This window comes from Desmodus rotundus, chromosome 6 (genome assembly GCF_022682495.2).
Source record: "Desmodus rotundus isolate HL8 chromosome 6, HLdesRot8A.1, whole genome shotgun sequence".
Lineage (NCBI taxonomy): Eukaryota > Metazoa > Chordata > Mammalia > Chiroptera > Phyllostomidae > Desmodus > Desmodus rotundus.
In genome coordinates this window covers 85,174,215-85,199,975 of record NC_071392.1, presented here as the reverse complement: position 1 = coordinate 85,199,975, position 25,761 = coordinate 85,174,215, and the positions used below count along the sequence as shown (strand labels likewise).

Genomic DNA, 25,761 nt, shown 5'->3' with positions numbered 1-25,761 from the left:
TTTGCCTGCTTTCAGGTGAGGAAATCCGTGCCTCAATGCATAATAATAGGATTCCTTACCTGAATATTCCTACAATTTTTAATAATATTTTTGGTGCTTTGAAGGATTTCTCTGCTCAACTATACCTTCACAGTCTGACGACGGGTGTTTCTCTTTGCATAAACTCTGGATAATTTCCATGTGAGCCCACAGCCATCCTCTCCCTTAAAGGAACTAACTGATACCCAGACAGCTTTCACAGCTCAGGGTCAGGGTCATTGGAATCTGAGGCTTGTTTTACACTGGCTAACAACTCACCCACTGGTGGGGGCCCTGCTACCAGTGCTGAGCTCTCTGCGTGCTCACAGGTAAGAGTCTCGCTTGGTTCCTCCTGTGCCCCGGGAGACTGGACACCTATGGCCCCCAGACTGTGCTTTCTGAGAAAAAAAGAGGAGCCTCATTAAGGACGTGGATGAGATATTGAGCCAGAGGTCCACGTGCTGCTACTTCCTATACCAGTTATACCTCAGTGTGGGGTGACCCTGTTCCTGTGACTGCATATCTTGACATCACCTTGATGGGTACCTACAGTCACCCAGCTGTGAGAAAGGACACAGAGTCAGGAATCAGAGGCCAGGAGGCTGTGACCCTCAGCTGTTGTCTAGAGCTCCTCACCTGGGCAGCTGTAGCGATTTCAGATTTTCTGACTGGAAGTGGCAGAGCTGAGGACAGGCTGAGAGCCACCCTCCCTGACCTCATCCAGTGGTTTAGAAACACCCATTCCCTGCATGAGCTCCCAGAATGTTGCTTGAGTTTCCTAGAGGGCTTCTGTTTCTCCCAGAATCTCTTAATACACTGGAGTCCCCCCCCCGAATCACTTAGCTACTCTCTGAGGAGAATATCATGGCCTCACTCTGTCTGGAACTATGACAGGAGAGACATATGTCCTCTGGCTTGAGGCTCTATGTCCTAGCAGTTGGCAGGCGATCAGCTGTGTCCCCTACTCCTGAGGTGTGACCTCCCATCCCAGCTCAGATGCTCTTGAAATGGGAGAGACTATGCTCTCTGTTCTATCCCATGGACCAAGACCTGGGCAGGACCCTGGAACCCGGGGGCTTGTTGACTTCAGAGGCGTGGGGAGGCAGGAGGGCGTGCATGGCACGTTTGGAACGTCCAGGACCTGCAGCTCCCTGTCTGTGAAATGGTGCCCTGAGCACTTCCCCCTCTGTAAACTGGACACACGGTGTCCACCAGGACCAGGCACCACAGCACACAGTGTGACCTCCACTCTGTCCCAGAGGAGGGCTTCCTGCCTGTGCTGGGAATTGCACGGGGCTGGCAGAGCTGGGAGAACATTCAGGAAGGCTCTGGCTGAGCTCAGCAGGGCAGGGAGAGTGGTAGAAAGCAATGAGATCCGTCTGTGGAACTCCGCTGAGGCTCCCTCCCTCTGCCTGTGACATCAGCTGAGACAGGAGGGTTTGGGTACAGAAAACCACAGGCCCTGCAGGGCTGTGTCTAAGCTGCTGGCACAGAGGTACATGGCCGAGTCTTCAAGCTGCAAGGCGCTCATGGCCAGCTCAGAGCTGTAGTCACTGAACTGTTTTCCTTTGAAACGATCAGGGAAGTTTCCTTTCCCGTACTCCTGCTGTTCATAATACTGAATGAGAAACCTGGGTTCCTGCCCCCGAGGCTGCTGGTACCAGTACACACTGCTGTGTCCAGAGATGGGGTGGCATTTCAGAACGGCCTCTGCACCATGGCCTTTGATGAGGTGTCTTGGGGACTGGATGACTCTAGCAGCCATTGACTCTGTAGGGGAAGGAGATGGAGCTGAGACCAGCCCAGGAAGTAGATGGACACTCCCACAACAGTCGAAAAGGTTGTGCTGGAGGGACGTCCCACCTGACCTGAGACTCACCTGCACGCAGCAGACACAAGGTCACACAACAGAGGAGCTGGGTGCCCCTGGTGGCTTCAGGCAGCACATGACTGGCCATGTCCCTGCTCAGGGCTCGGGTGCTTTGGGTGAGAGAGCCGAGGTTTGCCTCTCCTTTTGCTCTGTTGAAGGACTTGCCTGTGACGTCACTATTATGTTGTTTCTGTCTTTGTTGGCCTCTGCAGGCACACTGGCATCCTGGGACAGGCTCAGCTGGTCCTGCATTCCCTGTTCTGTCCATTTTCCTATGAGCAGGTACAGCTGGCTGTGCTGAGTTGGACCCTGAGGGTACAGGGCAGGTGTTCATCTGCACAGGTTCTCTTTTTCTCAGAGTAGATGCTCCTTCCTCTACACCTGGTTTGGGTTTTCCAGGCTCCTCACTGAAGCCGCATCACACTCTCCACCAAGCACAGGCTCAATAGAGGCCACCACTCATGCAAGGCCAAGTTCATTGTTTCTTGCTTTGAGAACCACGCCAGCATATCCATTAAGGAAAAAGCTATGATGAGTGAACTTGTGATTCATCAGATAATTTCCCTAATGCAGGCACCAAGTCAAGTCTATCTTCATGAGCCCTCCCTCTCCCACAGAGGACCAACAGCATCTCACTCTGTGGATCCACAGCGCCATCAAGTGGCCACTTGTGCAGCAGCGCTATTGACACTGCCAGAGCTGGCCAGGTTCTAAGTGAGTCAAGGGAGAACCCCCAGGACTCTGCACAGCTCCTGCTGATTTCCTGTGTACCTTTCTCAGGCTCACTCTTTGCCTGTGGTGGTGAGGGAGGCATGCTGCCTTTTTCCAAAAGGGGAATAAAAATTGTAAATCTCATCAATGAGTGTTGTAGGAAAGAGGTCGCCATGCATGCAGCTGCCCAGGGCAGGGGTGGCAGGACCTGAGCAAAGCTCTCTCTTTACCCAGTGATTCCTGGGGAGGACCCATGGTGGACTCCCGTCAGCCAAGAAATCTCCTCAGCAGCTGAAAGAAAACCTCTATGAAGAAAGTACTACCTACTTATATATTTTCTTTTCTGGGGAATCACTCTGCTCAACTCCTTCGCTCTTTCTGAATTACTTCTCTCTCTGCGTTATTGATTTCTAAGAATTTTCCATATTTTGCATACATGTCCTTTTTCAAATATACGAGTATATATATTGTGTGTATATGTACTTTCACATATGTACATATATATTTTAATATCTTTTAATGAATATGATTTTAAAATTTTATAAAAGAAACATGTGCTTTTAGAGATCAGAATACTTTTTGTCTAAGAAATGTTTGCCTAACCGAACATCAGGAAGGAAGGTGCTGTACTTCCTTTCAGAAGCTTTTAGATCGTTGTGAATGCTGACCCGTCTCACAGTCACTTTGTTTATGGCTCAGTCAGCCAACTCTTTCTGTAAAGAGTCAGGTAAATAGTTTGGTTTTCTGTCCCAGACACTCAGCTCTGCCACCGGCTCGTCAAGGCAGCCGGAGACAGTGTGTACCTGATGGAGGGGGGCCGTGTTCCCATAAACTTCGTGTGTGGGCGTGGAAATCAGAGTTCCCTATAATGTTCCTATGTCGCAACATATTATTCCTTTTATTTTCGTCAACCAGTCAAAAATGTAGACAGTCTTGGTAGCTTCTGGGCCCTAGAAGGGCCGGGAGAGGCCAGGTTTGGCCCACTGCGCTTCCTGGAGTGAGGTAGGGATTGAGACTCATTATTTTTCCCTATGGATAAGGGGTTTCCAGCACTATTGTAGAAATGACTATCCCCCCTTTCGTGCTACCTTTAGTGTTGGATCTGGGGATGCCTGTGCATCTTTATCTTACCACAGTCTACCTTCAGAAATGTTACTAACCCTAGATTTTTCACAGATGCCCTGGATTGGGGAAGGGTGTCTCCTCTTACTGCTAATTTAAGAAGAGTTTTTATCAGGAACAGATGTTGGAATGTATCACATGTTTTTAAGCACCTATAGAGATCGTCATATGATTTTTTTACATTTTCGTGTTTGAGATGTGAAACTTCCTGGAGGTGGTTTTAAATGTCAACAGTCATGACTACATAATGCTGAGAGAGACCCCCTGGGTCATGGTCAGTTCTGCTTTTTCACTGCTGCGCTTGATACGCTGGGATTCTAAAGGCTTATTAATCTGTGTTCATGAGGGATATTGTCTGTAGGGATATTTCTTTGGTTTTCTTGTTTTGTTTTGTTTTGGTAATACCTTTGTTTGATTTGGGTATCATAGTGGGGGCTCAGGATGAGTAGGGAATTATTCCCCGATTTTCACATTCCCACTAAGGAGTCCTCTAGTAGCATCCTATCACTTTTTATAAGTTTTATTTTCATTTCTACTAGTTAAAATTCCTTTAAATTTACTTTTGATTTCTTCTTTGCTCTGTGGGTTATTTAGAAGATTGTTATTTAGTTTCTAATATTTGGGATTTTCCTAGAGCTCTTTCGGTCATTGATTTCTAATTCAGCTCCTCTGGGTTCAGGAACATGGTTTGTGTGATTTGAATTCTTTTAAATGTATTGTTACTTATTTTATGGCCAAAGTCCATAGTTTATCCTGTTACATAATCTGTGAGTCTTTGGTAAGAAGGTGCATTCTGCTGCTGTTGGGCGAACTATCCTGTAAATGTCCACAAGGTCAAGGTGATCGATAATGTTCTCTATGTCTTCTGGATCCTCACTAATTTTTTTTTGGGGGGGGGTCAAGTTGTTCAATCAATGAGTGACAGGCGTCGAAACATCTGACTGTAATTGTGAATTTGTCTCTTCTTGCCTTTTTGGCTTCAGTATTTCGAAGCTCTGTTTTTAGATGCATACATATTTCTGATTGTTTTGTCTTCTTGATCAATTAGCACTTTTATCATTAGAATATGACCTTTGTTGTCTCAGATGATAGTCTTTGACTGAGATTTGCTTTGTCTGACATTAACATCGCGGCTCCAGCTTTCATCTGCTTAGTGGTAGCATGGGATATCTGTTGCTTTCCACCTGTGAGTCTTTATGTTTCTAGTGTGTGCAGCTGCGGTAGGTGGCATGCGTCTGCTTTCTTTCTCTTTTATTCAGTACCACAATGGATACTTTTGAATTTGGGCATTTGGACTATTTACATTTGATGTACATATTGTTCTGGTTACCTTCATGTCTGTCATTTTGTTCTTTGCTTTCTATTATCATATCTGTCCCTTGTTTCCTTGACCTTTCTTTCATGCTTTCTTGTGTATGAATTAGGCATTTTTATAATAATTCCATCTCTGTGTTTGTCGGCCTGTGAGCTATATAACTCCGTTTGTTATTTCAGTGCCGTTCTGGAGTTTGCAGTTAACACCTCAGCTTTATCACAGTCTCTACCCTGCACTCAGATCAGGAAGACCTCACAACGCTAAGATATGCACCCACTATCTGCTCCCGGTCTTGCTGTTGTCCTCGCACATTTCGCTTGTGCCCACAGAAGTCCCCCCTTATCTGCAGTTGCACTCTCCAAAGATTCAGTTTCCTAAGGTCAACTGTAGTCCCAAAATATTAAATGACAACTTCCAGAGAAAAAGAATTTAACCCTTTTCAATATGCGTCATTCCGAGTAGCTAGCTGAAATCTCACACTGTCCTGCTCGGATGGTGCAGGGTGCAAATCACTCCCTTGCCCAGCATCTCCACCCTGTGCACTATGGCTGCCCCTTACTCACTTGGCTGTGTGTGTTATCAGACTCACTGTCATCATGGTTGGGCAGGGCTGAGGTCCAGTCACCCTCATTTTACTATAGTGTCCATGACATGCAAGGGTAGTGATGCCGGCAACCAGATCTCCGAAGGACATCCTGTCAAGTGCTTCCTCCAAACTGAAGGGTGATTATGCTTAGGGAACGGGACACATGAGCTCCCTCATACCATCAGCTGTACAGGCATCCACTGGGTCTTGGAAAATGTCCCTCCCAAAAAAGCGGAGATCACTCTAACTATTATTTGGTTCTTGTTTGAATTACTTCCCTTTAAAACCTTCTCAACTAGGGTTTTCATTAAACCAAGTTACGTTTAAATTCTAATACAGGTAGGCTAGAGAAGAAGGAAATTAAATATGGAATGACTGCAGGATTGTCAAGAAAAATAAGAAAACTCTATGTGGACAGACATAAATGTGCATTATTGTGCGTGACCACGCTCATGAATGATGACTCCATGATGGTTTTCACAAGGAGCCTAATTTATTTACTTTTAAGGCTGGTGGCTGCATGTGGCCAAAGAGAGCACTGCATGGCTGCACACACGTGGGCTTGTGAGCAGGGAGGCAGTGACGGTGCCACACTGTGGTTGCACTGCTGGCACAGAGGTACACGGCCGAGTCCCCCGGCTCTGCAGGCTGGATGCTCAGAGTGGAGGAGGAGCTCTCAGATCTCACAGCAGAGAACCCATTGTTAGGCATCCCGGACGTGTCCACGGGGTCATTGTTTTGAAAGTACATCAGAAACTTTGGGCCTTGCCCTAGCATCTGTTGGTACCAGTAAAGAACAGGGTGCCCAGAAATAGGATCACACTGAAATGTCACATTCTGTCCCCTCTTGGTGACCTTGTGCCTCGGGTACTGAGAGACTCCAGTCTCTGTGTGACCTGGGGACACAGAAGTTAACAATAGAATGAGGAAAACAATTGTAATTGTCAAACACACACACACACACACACACTGAAGCTAGTTGATTTTCTGAGGACTCACCGGCCCCCAGGAGACAGAGGGTTGCCCAGCAGAGGAGCCGGGCGTCCATGGCAGGGTCAGGACAGGATTGGGAGGTTCACCAGGCCAGGTCTTGTGAGCAGGAGCAGTGGAGGAGGGAACATGTCTTGTCAACTCAGGGCCGTTCCCATAGGGACATCACTGGCTCTGTCAGTCCCCTCCCTCTCAGGGATATGTGATGTATAGGAGAGCACACTTGGGTGACTAGTGTAAATACTTATAAGCTCCCTTTTGAACAAAATCCAGAAACAGCTGTCACTTTGGATCCACGCTGTCTGGATGCAGGGTTCTGACACTGAGTCTCATTCACCTGTCATCTGGTTGGCTGGCGTTTTCACGAGGACATGTCCGTAGCATCATCCATACCCCACACAGAAGGGAGAATCATTGTCTTCTCTGCAATTCGGGGTCTCCTGGAAGCACCCTGTTCTGTCACCATCCCCTCCACTCTCCCGTCACACTTGCTCAACCTCGTCCCTTTGTAAGGCGAGGGCTGGTGTCAGGCTTGACTCGGCTTTGCCCTGGATGCACTGATGTACTCAGAGACACACAGATGGAGCGATGCCCTGGGAACATCTCAGTAGGAAGCTCCTGTTCCTTCTGTGTCTCATGACTGAGTGTCCTCTCTGTGCTCATTTACTTCCATGTACTATTATGTCTGCACAGCCCAAGGAAAGCCCTTTGTCATTCTAAGTCCCCGTGCATTAAAAAGTTTCCCATAGCTTCTTTCCAGAAGAAGACCCAACGTCATTGGCCTGCAGGACACCTGTGTGTGATCCAACGTGGGCAGGGGTGCATCTGATTACTGATGACTGCCCACCTGACAGGCCCTGACTCAGGCTCGTGACAAGAAAAGCCAGAGCTGGGGAAGCACCATCGCAGCTAATGGAGCAGCTGCAGAGGACAGACAGACAGCCAGCATAGGTGGACACCTGTGTGTCTCAGGCCCAGGGTTTGGTCCCAGCCAGGCAGACACTGCCCTAGAGGGCGACCCCAGCATACACAGAGGGTCACCCTGCAGGTGGGGGCCACTCGGGGCTCCAAGGTGTAGATGTCTGCACAGGGCCCCCTGAGTCCAGGTGCTGGGCCACCCCCAGCCTTTCCGTGCAGACAGGAGGTGGCCCAGCAGCTCTGTGGATTCACTGCTGGTGCAGAAGTACACAGATGTCTGAGAGGGGGTGGTGGCCCCAAGCATGAGAAGGAAGTCTTCTCTTTTTGATCTAGAGACACTGTACCCATCATGGACCTCTCCTTTGTTGGTGACCCCAGCACCCCCTGAGCAATGGATCAGCCTCAGACCGTGACCCAGGTCCTTTCTGTACCAGTACATAGCGTTGTGGTTCAACTCCTGGGCACACCTCAATGTCACCATCTGTCCTGTGGTCAGGACCTGGAATGTTGGGGTCTGAGTGACACCGGCACGCCCTAGACTTGCGGGGAAGACAGGGGAACAGATGATGCGTATACCAGGGAGCGGCTGGGTGCTGGGCCTTGGACCTCTCCCCACAGAAGGGCCAGCCCAGGCCCACCTACAGGGAGGAGACACAAGGACACCCAGCACAGGAGGCCACCTCTCAGGGCAGGAGCCAGGACAATGCAGGGTCCTGCTGGTCTGTGGGTGGCTGGACAGGAACAGGGCTCCCAGGGAGTCTATGAGGTGACACTCTCACTCTCACTGCCTGGGCCCAGAGCCCACTCATCACAAGGGGACACGCCACCTCCCAGAGCATCAGATCAGAAAGCAAAGTGCAGGTGCATAGCTCAGAGTGAGAGGAGTGCTGTGACTGAGCTGACTGGAGTCCTGCCATCATTCCTGCCCTCTGTGCGCACAGGGTGTGACCTCGGGTGCTCGCCCTGTCTGCAGGTCTCCATGACACCCTGTCTGCTGTGTGTACCTGTCCCTGTGCTCTCCCATCTGAGGGAAAAGCCTGATGGCTTTCTGGTGCCTTTAGGACTCCTGGGTCCCAAGTCATCCCTCAGCCTCCTTTTCTGCTTTGCTGGTCAACCAGCAGCCCCTCACTGTCCCTCCTCCCACAGTGACCCTCCTGGTTCTGGTGGCCAAACCTCAGGGGCAGGCTGGTCAGCCCATGAGGATGTTGGCTCTGTTTTCTGTCCATTCCTCAAAAGACGAGACTCCTGCCAAATGCCCCAGAACACCTTCAGAGTCACCTGACAATGTGCTTCCCATGTTCATGGTGAGGCCATGGTCAGCACATGCAGCCTAGGACAGAACCTACCTGAGCACCTACCTGGGTGGTGCTCAGCGCTCTAGGTGGCCTGCTGCCCCCTAGGGTTCCAGCTATGTGACAGACGTGGGGACAGGCGCTTGCCTCCAGCATGAGAGAGAAAAGTGCCATATTAAACTGAGACATTGTTCCATGGGGAATATCTCCTTGAGAAGGATTGTGGAAGTTAATAAAAACGTAATGGGTCTTTAAACACTTCTACCTAATCTACTCACAGTCCCATGCTTTGCAGGACCCTGAACTTGCTTCAGGGCTCTGGACAGCTCCAGGTGACAGCCACAGTGCAGGAAATTGTGCCTTTCTTTGTTGTCATCATGAAGGATCATGAATATTTGTTGCCTTGAAGTGAAATGTTCCTTGAAGCTGTCAGGGAAAGGTGGACAATCCCCGATGCTGTGTGATCCCCCCATGCCTGTTAATCTAAACCTGGACAAGGGAAGCCAATGTGGGCACGGTGCTGGGAGAGGTGCAGGGTGACAGATCCACAGGTGTGAGGAGCAGACTTGAGTGATGTCTTGCTCCTCGGGGTATGGAACTGAGACCCAGGAACATTACTGCCCATCATGTGTATCATCAGGACAATGATACTGAAGCTGCATGGAGTCTGTGAGCATCAAATCCCACCCCATCTGTAAGCAGCAGAACAGTGCCTGGGAAAGGTGGGATGCGCTCCTAGCTCTGAGCCTGTCTGGCTGGCAGCTGTCACTTCCTGAGTGGGGCAGAGTGTTTTTGTGCAGGCGGCTGCGGGTCCTGCAGGGCTGTGTCAAGGCTGCTGGCACAGAGATAGATGGCCGAGTCGTTCAGCTCCAGTGAGTTCACAGTCAGCTCAGAGAGGTGGCGGTCACCAAATTGCTTCAATGAGAACCGATCGGGCAGGTTCCCTTTCTCTAGCTCTCGCCCGTTGTAATACGCAATAAGGAAATCGGGACCGGTACCGTGGAGCTGTTTGTACCAATACACAGAGAAGTGTCCAGAGATATAGGAACATGTCAGCGTCACTTGCTGTTTTCTTGCTTTGGTCACGTGTTTGGGGGTCTGTGTGACTCCAGAGTCCACTGGGCCTGTAGGGAGGAGACAGAAAGAAGTCGGGAGCAGAGCACAGGGAGCTTTCCACCGCAGCCATCACCCCAGGCTTGTATGTCAGGGAGGTGACTGTGTGTCCAGACTTACATACAGTGTTCGGGGCTCACCTGCTCCCAGTAGACAAAGGACCACACAGCAGAGGAGCCTGGGGCCCATGGCCGCTTCCCAATACCTCTCCCAGGTCAGGGTGGGGTCTCCTGGGGGGAGCAGTCTAAAGTTCTGAACTCCCCGTGCCCTGATAGGAGAATTTGCTATGATGTCACTGCTCTGATGTTGCTGCTCTGATGGGACTCTTCTTGGGAGCTGACCCCTGCTGCTATATATGCTTGGTGGGACCCAGGTTCAAGATTCTATGCATCAGTCCGTGTCTGGCACAGCCCCATGGCTAAGAGTTGCCTGTCCCCATGTCCCCACAATATTGTCCCTGCCTTCCCCTGACTGAATTGATTACCAGCCTTTGCTGCTCACCCTACTTCCATCCTCCCCCTGCAGTCTCAGGGAGATGCCTGCTTGGTGCCTCCTGAGGTGCAGCCATGTCCCCTGCTCCTGGGCAGGAGGACCCCGTGCCAGCTCCACGTGTCCCAGGACACCTCAGTGACTGCATCTGCTCCCCCCTACAGCCATGTGTGCCAGAGGTCCCTTCACTGTCCTCTCCTGGGACACCGCTGGTTTCCCACAGTCTTCAGGGACAGTTAATTCCCCATCTGCACCTGTCCCTGCCAGCATGGCTGCCTTGCCCAAATCTTCAGTGTGGGTCCTTTAACGTTTAGTGGGACCTCCCACCCATTCCATAGTTGTAGGTACATACACTGGCGACAACTGAAACCTGCCTCAACATCTGCCCACTGTTGGATCCCTGCCTAAGTCTTCTTAACCCTTTCCTGCTCTCCCAGACTCTCCCCAGAGCCCCTTCCAGCTCAATGGCTTCACAGTGCCATCTGCTGGCCAGTAACTGACATTTCATTACTGTGTCTTCTGCCAGAGCCCAAGGGATGCTGGGAATGTCTGCCTGATCTACAGGCAGAAGATTCCAGAAGCACTATCCTTTACAGAGTATCTCAACATCCTTAACCCTAATCTCAACATTAATTCCCATGTGACCCTATTTCTTTCAGATACCGTGCTTAGTATCCCACCCCTATTCTCCTTAACCACTATCCCATGATATGCAGCTGTAGAGTGGGAACTTCTTCCTTAAAGCCATCTTCTGAAAGGCAGAGGGAGAGAAGGGAATGGAAGGAAATAATATCTAGTCCAAAGCAAGAAGGAAAAGACATAAGTTCAAGTATAAAGAGTTTCTTTTATTTCCATTGCTAAAAATAAACATACTCCAAAAAAGCAAACAGGCATTTCATGTTATCTTCAAGAGCTCAGCAAGAGACTGGGGAGATAATGATGTTACCTCCTAGATGGAGTCAAATGTGTGTGAATAAAAATAAAATTGAAATACAAGTAAAATATAAGACATACGGTTTGTCAGCAGTGATGGAGACAAGATGCCTAATGGGGAACTGTGGACGCTGGAACTGAGCACACAAAGCGCATTCACGTGAGAGGAACCGCCTGTACAATGTGCGTCTGGTCTGTGAGCACGGAGTGGGGTCTGGGTAACGCAGCGGCGTTGTGGGGGATAAGCAAACACTGGCACAAGATAGGATCCTAAGGACACAGAGTCAGCCAGGGTCAGGTGCTGGGCGGTGCCATAAATGGAGATATGGTCCGGGAAGGGGTCCCTGATGGCTTCACAATGATAAGGAGCTGCCCTGGGAGCCCAGGCCTTTCTCACTCCCAGGGGGCACAGGGCCCTGAGCACAGTTCAAGCAAGACCAGGAAATGTCCCTTCCAAGGCCTCTCATTCTCTGGGTAAACAGATTTGGTGTCATGGCTACCACAGCTTTCAGGTGTGTTTGGAGGGACTGCCACTGTTCTTACCTGCTATGCGAGGCTCAGGGCACTTGATCACGACTGAGTCTGTGACACCCATTCCCAGCCTCGGAGCCATGGGTTACCTCTCAGGACTCCCGGACCCACGATCCGAAGGCCTATCCCTGCTGCCCGTGGCTGGAGATGTGCCAGCCATCTGCAGCTGCCCCCACAGACAGGGGGTCAATTATTTATATTTATAACAAGTAATGTATGCCTACATAACACAGAAAATACATAAAAAAGAATAAAGCACATATTCGAGAAAATAACATGACATATTGAGTTAAAGAAGTCAGCAAATTACCTCAAGTCAAAAATTGAGGACACCGACAAAAACCCTCATCTCTAGCAAGGATTCACCTGTGGGGTCGAGATGAAACCGAGAGGTCGTGGGGGGACGCTGCTGTCTGACACTCAGGATGGAGTGGAGGGAAAATGAACACAAAAGAGAGTGTGGGCTCCTTCAGCCTGGCAGAGGAAATGAAGCTTTCCTGTCATCACTATGGCGATTCTCAGTCCTTGGGCGCAAAAGTGGTGAAGACCTTCACTTCCAACAGGAAGCAACGTGTGACAAGATGTGGCAGAGAGCCTCCAGTGTGACAGGGTGGCTTAGAGAAGGATGCACAGGAGAAGGATGCGAAGGATTGCCAATACTCCAGAAGCGGACAACTGCTGAGGAGCAGGCACGTTCCCTACACAGACACGGAGCTGTGTCTTGGGCCCTGCCTCACAGTGCTACAAAAACTGTGTGTGTCCATGAAGTTTGGTCTGAGCCTTGGAGCACTGAGCTGGCTCTCGGAATCCTCATCGTTTAATTATTTCATTTATTTATATGTAGAGAGATGAGAGGGAATGAGAAAGAGAGGGAGAGAAACATCAATGTGAGAGAGAGATATCCATCAGTTGCCTCTCATATGTGCCCCAACAGGGATCCAAATCTGCAACCCAGACATGTGCCCTGACTGGGAATCCAACCAGCGATCCTTTGTTTATACTTCAGTGCTCAGCCAACTGAGACACCACAGGCAGGGCTTTGTTCTCTCTTCCCAAAGGACAGCTGATCCCAGAACTATGTCTTTACAGGGGAATGATGAGCAAAGAAGGGCTGCTTTAGAGTGTGGGAGCTGCACGGAGAGAGAGATATGAGGGTGTGTGCGCATGAAGGGGTGACGGTGCCCCATTGCAATGGAGCTGCCAGCACAGAGGTACATGGCTGAGTCTCCCCACTGCAGGGCGTCCATGGTCAGATCAGAGCTGTAATCACTGAGCTGTTTTCCTTTGAAGTAACTGGCAGGTTCCTTTCCTGTACTCCTGCTGTTCCTAATACTGAATGAGAAACCTGCATTCCTGCCCCTGAGCCTGCTGGTGGGAGTGCCCACTCTTGTCTCCGGAGGTGGGGTAGCATTTCAGAATGGCATGCCCACCAGCCTTTGATGAGGTGTCTTGGGGACTGGGTGACTCCAGCAGACACTGACCCTGTGGAGGAAAGAGACAGAGCTTGGACCAGTCCAGGAGGCAGGTGGACACTCCCGCAACAATCAAGAACGCTGGGTTAGAGAGATCCCACCTGAGCTGATACTCACCTGACTCCAGGAGATACAGGGCCGCACAGGAGAGGAGCCCGGAGCTGCTGGAGGAATCAGGTAGCACAGAACTGGCCATGTTCCTACTCAGGCCTCTTGTCTTTTGGGGGAGACACCACAGGCTTTGCCCATCCCTTGGTCTCTTTGCAGGGCTTCCCTGTGAAATCACTGTCTGATATCATTGTCTGTGCAGTTCCCACACAGCCTGCACCCCAGAAACAGGATCGTTGGGCACAGTGTTCCCCCATTCTGACCATCTTCCTATGAGCTGGTGCAGCTAGCTGTGCGGAGCTGGGCCCCACAGGGTCCAGGGCTTTTGACCAGCCCCATAGCTTCAGAGCAGGTGATCCTCTTTCTACACCTGGCTTGGGTTTTCCAGGCTGCCTCACTGAAGCCCCATGACACCCTGCACCAAACATAGGCTCCAAGAGAGGCCATAACTCCATGCAAGACTAAGTTCATGGCTCCCTGCTGTGACAGACACCTGCATATGCATCAATGTGGAAAAATATGATCAGCAAACCTCTGATTCATCAGATAGGTTCCCTAATGCAGGGACCAAGCCAAGACTCTCCTCCTTTCACCCTCCCTCTGACTAAGGGCCCCTTCTGCATCTCAGTCCTTGGATCCACAGCACCCTCAACTGGTCACTTCTACAGTAGCGCTGTTGACACCTCCTTGCTAGGGAGCCTGGGAACCTTGAGCAAACAGGAGCACAGGAGGGTTTGTGAGCCTGGAGGAGGTGTGGTGCCACGCTGTGGTTGCACTGCTGGCACAGAGGTATAAGGCCGAGTCCCCCGGTTTGCAGGCTTGATACTCAGAGTGAAGTAGGAGCTGTCTGATCTCGCAGCAGAGAACCGATCATTTGGCATCCCGGAGGTGTCCAAGGCTTTGTTGTTTCGAAAGTACATCAGATACTTTGGGCCTTGCCCTGGCATCTGTTGATACCAGTAAAGGAAAGCGTGCCCAGTTCAGATCACACCGAAATGTCACATTCTGTCCCCTCTTGGTGACCTTGTGCGTTGGGGACTAGGAGACTCCAGCCTCTGTGTGACCTGGGGACACAGAAGCTGACAACATAATGAGGAAAACAATTATAATCGTCAAACACACACACACTGAAGCTACTTTGTTTTCTGAGGACTCACCGGCCCCCAGGAGACAGAGGGTCACCCAGCAGAGGAGCCGGGTCCCCATGGCAGGGTCAGGACAGGATTGGGAGGTTCACCAGGCAAGGTCTTGTGAGCGGCAGCAGTGGAGGATGGGACATGTGTTGTCACCTCAGGGCCGTTCCCATAGTGACATCACTGTCTCTGTCAGTCCCCTCCAGCTCAAGGACACGTGACATACATGAGAGCACACTTGGGTGACTAGTATAAATAGTTATAAGCTCCTTTTACAACAAAATCCATGAACAGCTGTCACTTTGGATCCACGCTGTCTGGATGCAGAGGTCTGACATTGAGTCTCATTCACCTGTCACCCTGGTCGGTTGGCATTTTCACAAGGACATTTCCGTAGCATCATCCATACACCACACTGAAGGGAGAATCATTGTCTTCTCTGCTATTCGGGATCTTCTGGGAGCACCCTGTTCTGTCAGCTTCCCCTCCAGTCTCCCATCACACATGCCCAACCTTGTCCCTTTGTAAGGTGAGGGCTGGTGTCAGGCTTGACTCGGCATTGCCCTGGATGCAGTGGCATACTCAGAGACACACAGATGGAGCGATGCCCTGGGAACATCTCAGTAGAAAGCTCCTGTTCCTTCTGTGGCTCATGACCGAATGTCCTCTCTGTGCTCATTTACTTCCATGTACTATTATGTCTGCACAGCCCAAGGAAAGCCCTTTGTCCTTCCAAGTCCCCGTGCATTAAAAAAGTTTCCCGTAGCTTCTTTCCAGAACAAGACCCAACGTCATTGACCTATAGGACATCTGTGTGTGATCCAAATGTGGGCAGGGGTGTGTCTGGTTACTGATGACAGCCCACTTGACAGGCCCTGACTCAGCCTGGTGATGAGAAAAGCCAGACCTGGGGAAGTACCATCCCAGCTACTGGAGCAGCTGCAGAGGACAGACTGACAGCCAGCATAGGTGGACACCTGTGTGTCCCAGGCCCAGGGTTTGGTCCCAGCCAGGCAGACACTGCCCTAGAGGGCAACCCCAGCATAACAGAGGGTCACCCTGCAGGCAGAGGCCACTGGGGGCTCCAAGGTGTAGGAGTCTGCACAGGGCCCTCCGAGTCCGGGTGCTGGGCCTCACCTGGCCTTTCTGTGCAGAGAGGAGGTGGCTGTGCAGCTCTATGGATTCACTGCTGGTGCAGAAGTACACAGATGTCTGGGAAGGGTGGCCGACTCCACCATGAGGGGGAAGACCTGTGTATTAGATCTAGAGACACTGTACCCATCATGGACCTCTCCTTTCTCGGTGACCTCAACACCCACTGAGCAATGGATCAGCCTCAACTGATGACCCAGGTCCTTTCTGTACCAGTACATAGCATTGTATTTCGCATCCTGGGCACACCTCAATGTCACCACTGTCTGTGGTCAAGATCTGGAATGTCGGGGTCTAAGTGACGCTGGCACACCCCAGACCTGCGGGGAAGACAGTGGAACACATGCTGCATCCACCAGGGAGCGGCTCGGTGCTGGGCCTTGGACCTCTCCCCACAGAGGGGCCAGCCCAGGTCCACCTACAGGGAGGAGACACAAGGACACGCAGCAGAGGAGGCCACCTCTCAGGGCAGGAGCCAGGACAATGCAGGGTCCTGCTGGTCTGTGGGTGGCTGGACAGGAACAGGGCTCCCCAGGGAGTCTATGAGGTGACACTCTCACTGCCTGGGCCCCAGAACCCACTTGTCACAAGGGAACACACCACCTCCCAGAGCATCACATCAGAAAGCAAAGTGCGGGCACACAGATCAGAGTGAGAGGAGTGCTGTGACTGAGCTGACTGGAGTCCTGCCATCATTCCTGCCCTCTGTGCGCACAGGGTGTGACCTCGGGTGCTTCACCCTGTCTGCAGGTCTCCATGATGCCCTGTCTGCTGTGTGTACCTGTCCCTGTGCTCTCCCATCTGAGGGAAAAGCCTGATGGCTTCCTGGTGCCTTTAGGACTCTTGGGTCCCAAGTCATCCCTCAGCCTCCTTTTCTGCTTTGCTGGTCAACCAGCAGCCCCTCACTGTCCCTCCTCCCACAGTGACCCTCCTGGTTCTGGTGGCCAAGCGTCAGGGGCAGGCTGGTCAGCTCAGGGGCAGGATGTTGGTTCTGTTTTCTGTCCATTCCTCAAAAGACGAGACTCCTGCCAAATGCCCCAGAGCACCTTCAGAGTCACCTGACAATGTGCTTCCCGTGTTCATGGTGAGGCGGCCGCCAGCACATGCAGCCCATCAGAGCACCTACCTGAGCACCTGTACCTGTGTGGTGCTCAGCTCTCTAGGTGGCGTGCTGTCCCCTAGTGTTCCAGCTGTGTGACAGACGTGGGGACAGGTGCTTGCCTCCATCATGAGAGAGAAAACTGCTATATGAAACTGAGACATTGTTCCATGGGGAATATCTCCTTGAGAAGGATTGCTGAAGTTAATAAGAAACGTAATGGGTCTTTAAACACTTCTACCTAATCTACTCACAGTCCCATGCTTTGCAGGACCCTGAACTTGCTTCAGGGCTCTGGACAGCTCCAGGTGACAGCCACAGTGCAGGATACTGTGCCTTTCTTTGTTGTCGTCATGAAGGATCATGAATATTTGTTGCCTTGAAGTGAAATGTTCCTTGAAGCTGTCAGGGAAAGGTGGACAATCCCAGATACTGTGTGACTCCCGACGCCGGTTCATCTAAACCTGGACAAGGGAAGCCAATGTGGGCACGGTGCTGGGAGAGGTGCAGGGTGACAGATCCACAGGTGTGAGGAGCAGACTTGAGTGATGTCTTGCTCCTCGGGGTATGGAACTGAGACCCAGGAACATTACTGCCCATCATGTGTATCATCAGGACAATGATACTGAAGCTGCATGGAGTCTGTGAGCATCAAATCCCACCCCATCTGTAAGCAGCAGAAGGGTGCCTGGGAAAGGTGGGCTGCGCTCCTAGCTCTGAGCCTGTCTGGCTGGCAGCTGTCACTTCCTTAGTGGGGCAGAGTGTTTTTGTGCAGGCGGCTGCGGGTCCTGCAGGGCTGTGTCAAGGCTGCTGGCACAGAGATAGATGGCCGAGTCGTTCAGCTCCAGTGAGCTCGCAGTCAGCTCAGAGAGGTGGCGGTCACCAAACTGCTTCACTGAGAACCGATCGGGCAGGTTCCCTTTCCCTAGCTCTCGCCCACTGGAATACGAAACAAGGAAATCAGGACCCGCACCCTGGGCCTGTTTGTACCAAAACACAGAGAGGTGTCCAGAGATATAGGAACATGTCAGCGTCACTTGCTGTTTTCTTGCTTTGGTCACGTGTTTGGGGGTCTGTGTGACTCCAGAGTCCACTGGGCCTGTTGGGAGGAGACAGAGAGAAGTCGGGGGCAGAGCACAGGGAGCTTCCCACAGCAGCCATCACCCAGGCTTGTGTGTCAGGGATGGTGACTCTGTGTCCAGACTTACACACAGTATTCGGGGCTTACCTGCTCCCAGGAGACAAAGGGCCACACAGCAGAGGAGCCTGGGGCCCATGGCAGCTTCGCAAGACCTCTCCCAGCTGAGAGGTGAGCAGTCTAAAGTTCTGAACTCCCCGTGCCCTGATAGGAGCATTTGCTATGATGTCACTTCTCTGATGTTGCTGCTCTGAAGGGACTCTCCTTGGGAGCTGCCCCCTGCTGCTATATACACTTGGTGGGACCCAGGTTCAAGATTCTATGCATCATTCCGTGTCTTGCACAGCCCCATGGCTAAGGGTTGCCTGTCCCCATATCCCCACAATATTGTCCCCGCCTGCCCCTGAATGAATTAATTACCAGCCCTTGCTGCTGACCCTACATCCCTCCTTCCCCTCTGGTCTCAGGGAGATGCCTCCTTGGTGCCTCCTGAGGTGCAGGCATGTCCCTTCCTCCTGGGCAGGAGGACCCTGTGCCACCTCCACGTGTCCCAGGACACCTCAGTGACCCCAGCTGCTTCCCCCTGCAGCCATGTGTGCCAGAGGAGCATTCACTGTCCTCTCCTGGGACACCCCTCGTTTCCCACAGTCTTCGGGGACAGTTAATTCCCCATCTACACCTGTCCCTGCCAGCATGGCTGCCTTGCCCAAATCTTCAGTGTGGGTCTTTTAACGTTTAGCGGGACCTCCCACCCATTCCATAATTGTAGGTACACTGGCCACAACTGAAACCTGCCTCAACATCTGCCCACTGTTGGATCCCTGCCTAAGTCTTCTTAACCCTTTCCTGCTCTCCCAGACTCTCCCCAGAGCCCCTTCCAGCTCAATGGCTTCACAGTGCCATCTGCTGGCCAGTAACTGACATTTCATTATTGGGTCTTCTGCCAGAGCCCAAGGGATGCTGGGAATGTCTGCCTGATCTACAGGCAGAAGATTCCAGAAGCACTATCCTTTACAGAGTATCTCAACATCCTTAACCCTAATCTCAACATTAATTCCCATGTGACCCTATTTCTTTCAGATACCGTGCTTAGTATCCCACCCCTATTCTCCTTAACCACTATCCCAGGATATGCAGCTGTAGAGTGGGAACTTCTTCCTTAAGGTCATCTTCTGAAAGGCAGAGGGAGAGAAGGGAATGGAAGGAAATAATATCTAGTCCAAAGCAAGAAGGAAAACACACAAGTTCAAGTGTAAAGAGTTTCTTTTATCTCCATTGCTAAAATTAAACATACTGCAAAAAAGCAAACAGGCATTTCACGTTATCTTCAAGAGCTCAGCAAAAGACTGGGAAGATAATGATGTTACCTCCTAGATGGAGTCAAATGTGTGTGAATAAAAATAAAATTGAAATACAAGTAAAATATAAGACGTACGGTTTGTCAGCAGCTATGGAGAGAAGATGCCTACTGGGGAACAGCGGACGCTGGAGCTGAGCCCACAAAGCGCAGTCCACATGAGAGGAACCTGTGCCCTCTCTCTGCTCGTTAACCCCCACATAGTATTATGCGTGTCCCCTGCCCATAGCGAAGCCTCGTGACCTTCTCAGTCACCATGCAGGAAAATAGTTTTCCTATAGCTTCTGTCTTCAGGAAGACTCAGTGTCCTGAACCTTTAACACACCTGCATGACACACAAGGGGACCTATGTGGATAGGCTTATCATGACTTCCTGCCCTGGAGACATCCCACTCAGGCTGATGACAAGAAAAGCTAGAAATAGCAACCACCTTCCCAGCTAACAGAGCACCTGCCCAGGACAGACTGACAGATGGCATCAGTGCAGACGTGTCTCTCTGAGGCCCTGGATAGACCGGGTCTGGTAGTCACTAACCTAGAGGGGGACCTCATCACACAGTGAGTTTCACCCTGCAGGCAGGGCACCATGGGGCTCCAAGGTATAGGAATTTGCTCAGGGGTCACATGAATCCAGAGTGAGGGCCCCAACCATCCTTTTTGTGCAGAGAGAAGGCGGCCGTGCAGCGCTGTGGATGACCACTTCACTGCTGGCCCAGAAGTACACAGACGTCTGGGAGGGGGTGGCCGACCCCAGCGTGAGGGGGAAGTCCGCTGCATTCAATCTAGATGCACTGCACCCATCAGCATTCTCTCCTTTGCTGGTGATCCCAACACCCATGAGTGATACATCGCCTCAGCCCGTAGCCCAGGTTCTGTCGATGCCAGGACATAGCATTGTGGTTATCAGTCTGGTGACACCTCAGCATCACCTTGTTTTCCTGTCCCTGTGACCTTGTACCTTGGGCTCTGGGTGATTCCTGCATCCAAGTGTCCTGTAGAGAGAGTGACAGAGCCTGATATTCTCATCCTACGACCAAGACTTGGCCTGAAGTGCTGGGAATTCCAGGGCAGGAAGCCCACCTGCACGCACCTGCCCACAGGAGACAAAGAGCCACACCGAAGAAGAGCCTGGTGACCATTGCAGGTCCAGTGCAGAGTGTCACGTCTTCCAGTTCTGTTTGGGGAAACACAAGCTGGCCTCTCAGGGACTCAGTGACATCACTGTCCTTCACAAATGCTTGAGCTGCAGAGCCAAGCTGCCGCACCCCTCCCCCCCTCAGGAACAAATCGGTGACATAGAGAAAGTGGAACAGTGCAACATGGGAAAAATGTGAAAGCCACTTTTTTAAAGAAATCTTAGCAGTACCTATGCTTTCCCCCTGACTTTTGGTAAGGACATTCGTTCTTCTATGCATAACAATGCAATTTCTTATCTGTGCACTGTGCAATTTTTCATAATATTACTGGAGACTAGGAAATGTTCTCATAGCAATCCTCATACATTGGTGACTTCTCTGATCAAAAGTCACTTCAAATGCGTTCTACTAGTTTTTCTTTTTGTTAAACTCTGGATAATTTCAATGCCAGCCCACAGCGATCCTCTCCCTTAAAGAAACTAACTGATACCCAGAGAGTTCAAAGCTTCAGGGTCAGGGTCATTGGTATCTGAGACTTGTTTCACTTTGTCTCACGACTCACCCACTGGTGGGAGCCCTGCCACGCGTGCTCAGGTCTCTGTGTGCTCACAGGTAAGAGTCTCCCTTGGTTTCAGCTGTGGCCCCAGGAGACTGGACACCTACAGCCCCCTGACTGTGCTTTCTGGGAAAAAGAGAGGACCTTGTCAGTGACGTGGATGAGATATTCAGCCAGAGGTCCACGTGCTGCTACTTCTTATACCGGTTATGCCTCAGTGTGAGGGGACCCTGTGTCTATGACTGCGTCTCTTGATGTCATCTCGATGGGTACCTACAGTCACCCAGCAGTGAGAAGGGACATGGAGTCAGAAATCAGAGGCAAAAAAGAGGTTGAGGTATCATCACGTGGAAAGACTTCCAGCTTGGGCCTGGCAATCCCAGGATGGCCTTGCCATCCACATTTGCCACCCAAATATCCAGGACATATTTGTTCCCAGGAGACCGACAAAGGAGCTGACTTCCTCAGCTTGGACCAGTGCAAAGCACAGGAGTTTTCAGCGAGGACTCACATTCTTTGGAGTACAGGACATCGAATCCCAGAGACCTGAGGACTGTCCCACCCAGATCTGTGACCCACCCAGATGTTATTATTCTCAACAACTCCCTACGTTCTTTAATGATATAAGCACTCACCAGGAATATTTCTTCTGTGATTTATGTTTAAGTTGATTAACTGGAGTCACCTATTTGATGTTTCGGAAAACGTGCACCTCATCTCAGAGCTGTTCGGCACGTGTGTTTGCTTGCTGCGGCGGCTCCCAGCCCCGCGGCAGCACCTGCACACGGAACGTGAAGCTGGCAGACTGACCACACAGGAATGAAGGAGAATTTCAGGCTTCCTGATTTTCACAAGACCTTTCCAACATTTCTCCCACGGTTCTCTGTGCTCTTTTTCAAAGAGCACCCTACCATTTTATCAGCTTTCATCCCCACAAAGCCCTGACTGCTCTGTCCCTGGATTCCAGGGCTCGTTGAAGGAATGATGAAGGGAACGAATGGTTACGTGAGTCCAGGCAGACGTGTCTTCTGTAAACATAACCCAGTCTAGTCAGTGACAAATTGGTTCAGAGAGTGAAGGGAGCAGAGACCCATGTGAGTCTGCTGGGAATTCAAAATAAAGCCAAAGGAACCGGGAAGAGATTCACTCATAGGTGTTATTGTAAGACTTTGTGTTTTTATAAGACTTGTTGAATGAATGGATGGCAGAATGAATGAAATAAAAATGGCGGTCTCTTCCAGGGAGAAGGGTTTTCTGACCGTCACTTCACTCCATCCCTGTCACAGTGTAGGCTGCGCCCAGGGGCACAGCCTGAGAGAAGGACTTAGGAGCAAGCAGTGCATTTGGGAAATGACCCCAGGAAGCAGGAGTCAGAGAGCAGGGAGGAAGAAACGGGGAGGAGAGACCAGGATGAGGTGCGGTGTTGCCACTGTGCTGGGACATCGGGAGATGGGTTTTGTTAGAACCTGCTAAGAAGCACTCACAACACCTTGCAATCTCTCCGCCTGAGCACAGAGGCTGGAGCATTTGTCCCCTGCTCTGCCCGAATCCCCGGGAGCGTTAGCACTTCTGCAGCTCTGGCTGCCCTGGAAGGCCTCGTGGGCTCCCAGGACAGAGAGGAGACCAGCGCGGACAACAGAGGGACTCCCACTGGACCGTGACTGGGGTGCACTCGGTACCAGGTAAATGGACACAGCTTTGCAGGGAATTGTCCACCACAGCTCAGGCTGAAAGCAGAGCGGGGCCAGGATATGATGGAGGCATGGGAGGCCCCAAAACGATGGCCTCTCTCTCGATGAAACTCCCTTCTCCTCTCTGCTCTGTTGTGTGATCACCAGTCGCTCTGCAGCCACAACCTTCTGGAAGCATCACACCTTCTTGTATGTTAGACTTGACATCAAACAGGAGGTACTGTTGTGGGTCCCGTATTCAATTCCCCTTCAGAAACAACTCTCTGTACAATAGTTCACTCACCTAATAGATTATCGGAGGTCATTACTTGCATTTCAGAGGACTGTGTGTGGGGAACGTAGGTGAGGCAGGGAAAACTCACCCATGCCCGCATTTACCCCGGCTCTGCACCCAGTAGTGATTGTGCTGGGCTGGTAAATGGTCTCAGAGTTTACAGGCACCTAAGAACACTTGAGCCCATATTTTTTTATTAAGCAATTTGTTTTATTTGCTTGTGTGAAATCTATGCCAGACACGCATATCGGCCCCAGTTTATAAATGCAAAAACTCAGACAAACGTCTTAGTCACCAGCCCAAGGCCGGGCGGACTATGAAAAGCCAAGTCGCCAAAGCTGGATCTCTTCCCTCTTCAGCCTGTCACTGCACAGGTGGAAGCTGTTATGCCAGTGATTCGTGTCAGAGCCAGCATGTCCGAAAGGAACCCTGGGGCCAATGTCCCCATTTTGAAGACGCCTCCCCTAGCAACATGCCGAAGAGTGGAGTGACTTAAAGCAAGGGTGGGAGTCAGCACGGCCTGTGCTGGAGTCCCAGCTTAGATTTGTGGTGCCTGTGCCTCCGTTAGCAAATTCTCTAACCTCTCTAACAATCAGTGTTCTCACCTGTAATGCGGGTCACAAGCCTCCCTCACAGAAAATGAGCAATAATGAGGACAAATAGGTGGGGATTGACTACGGTAGTGGGCAGCCGGCTAGGTGAAGGGGGACAAAGGGGGCAAAACTAAGAAGGATAAGAGCATAAACAATAAAATGCTGGAAAAATGGTAATAAATAATGTAATTGAATTAAATGCGCAAAACGAGTAGAGTTAAAGTCATCTGTGTTCTCCAATATTTCTCCCCGCACACTGTATATGGGTCCACCTTTCCTTCAACGGCTCTGACGCTCAACTGTTGTCTGCAGCTCCTCACCTGGGCAGATGTAGCAATTTCAGATTTTCTGACCAGAATTGGTGGGGCTGAGGACAGGCTGAGACCTCTCATCCTCCCCAACACCTTGCAGTGGTTTAGAAACAAGCATTCCCAGCATGAGCTCCCAGAATGCTCCTAGACACTCCTAGAGAGCTTCTGTTTCCCTCCTAGAATCTCCAGATAGACTGGGAATCCCCCAAATCAATTGGCTCTTCCCTTAGGGGGATATCATGGCCTCGCTCTGTTTGGAACTATGAGGGACAGACAAACGTCCTCTGGCTTGAAGCTCTATGTCCTAACAGCAGGCAATCAGCCATGTCCCCAAACATGAGGTGTGACCTCCCATCCCAACTCAGATGCTCTTGAAATGGGAGAGACTGTGCTCTGTTCTATCCCATGGACCAAGGCCCGGGCAGAACCCTGGAACCCAGTGGCTTGTTGACTTCAGAGGCGTGGGGAGGCAGGAGGGCGTGCATGGCACATTTGGAACGTCCAGGACCTGCAGCTCCCTGTCTGTGAAATGGTGCCCTGAGCACTTGCCCCTCTGTAAACTGGACACACGGTGTCCATCAGGACCGGGCACCACAGCACACAGTGTGACCTCAATTCTGTCCCAGAGGAGGGCTTCCTGCCTGTGCTGGGAATTGCACGGGGCTGGCAGAGCTGGGAGAACATTCAGGAAAGCTCTGGCTGAGCTCAGCAGGGCAGGGAGAGTGGTAGAAAACAGCTAGAAGCATCTGTGGAACTCAGCCAAGGCCATTCCCTATACTTACAACATCCTCACGTGGAATAGGAGGTTTTGGGTACAGAAAGCCATGGGCTCTGCAGGGCTGTGTCTAAGTGGCAGGCACAGAAGTCACAGCCAAGTCTTCCAGCGGCAAGGTGCACAAGGCCAGCTCAGAGCTGTAGTCACTGAACACTTTGCCTTTGAAGCGATCAGAGGTGTCTCCTTTCCTGTACTCCTGCTGTTCCTAATACTGAATGAGGAACTGGGGGGCCTTCCCCTGAGCCTGCTGATACCAGTACACACTCGTGCCTGGAGATGGGGTGGCATTTCAGAACGGCCTCCCCACCATGGCCTTTGATGAGGTGTCTTGGGGACTGGGTGACTCCAGCAGCCACTGACCCTGTGGAGGAAGGAGACAGAGCTTGGACCAGCCCAGGAGGCAGGTGGACACTCCCACAACAGTCAAGAACACGGGATTGGAGAGATCCCACCTGAGCTGAGACTCACCTGGCCCCAGGAGACACAGGGTCATGCAGCAGAGGATCCGGGAGCCCCTGGAGGATTCAGGCAGCACAAAACTGGCCATGTCCCTCTCAGGGCTCTTGTCTTTGGGGTGAGACAGTAGAGGTGTTGCCCCTCCCATTGCTCTGTTTGCAGGGCTTGCCTGGGACATCACTGTCTCATATCACTGTGTGTGTAGTTCCCACACACCCTGCACACCCCAAACACGATCTTTGGGCACAGTGTTCCCCCATTCTGACCATCTTCCTATGAGCAGGTGCAGCTGGCTGTGCGGAGCTGGGTCCCCCAGGGTCCAGGGCTTGTGACCAGCCCCATGGCTTCAGAGCAGGTGATCCTCTGTCTATACCTGGCTTGGGTTTCCCAGGCTACCTCAGTGAAGCCCCATCACACTCTGCACCAAACATAGGCTCCAAGAGAGGCCATAACTCCATGCAAGACCAAGTTCATGGCTCCCTGCTGTGACAGACACCTGCATATCCACTAATGTGAAAAGATAGGATCAGCAAACCTCAGATTCATCAGATAATTTCCCTAATGCAGGGACCAAGCCAAGACTCTCCTCCTTCACCCACCCTCTGACTCAGGGCCCCTTCTG

The 25,761-nt window shown here is 51.3% G+C and overlaps 3 gene segments (V, D, J or C); all 3 read right to left on the bottom strand.

Moving 5' to 3' along the window:
- Positions 1-1,438: 1,438 nt before the first annotated feature.
- LOC128779163 (T cell receptor beta variable 5-5-like) lies at positions 1,439-1,976 on the bottom strand. The segment is given in 2 exon segments: positions 1,439-1,788; positions 1,898-1,976. Coding segments are annotated over 2 exon segments (429 nt in total).
- A 7,611-nt stretch (positions 1,977-9,587) lies between these two features.
- LOC128781271 (T cell receptor beta variable 9-like) lies at positions 9,588-13,556 on the bottom strand. The segment is given in 2 exon segments: positions 9,588-9,946; positions 13,478-13,556. Coding segments are annotated over 2 exon segments (438 nt in total).
- Positions 13,557-17,592: 4,036 nt separating this feature from the next.
- On the bottom strand, positions 17,593-25,230 carry LOC139441019 (T cell receptor beta variable 13-like). The segment is given in 3 exon segments: positions 17,593-17,791; positions 24,948-25,044; positions 25,152-25,230. Coding segments are annotated over 3 exon segments (375 nt in total).
- Between the last annotated feature and the right edge of the window lie 531 nt (positions 25,231-25,761).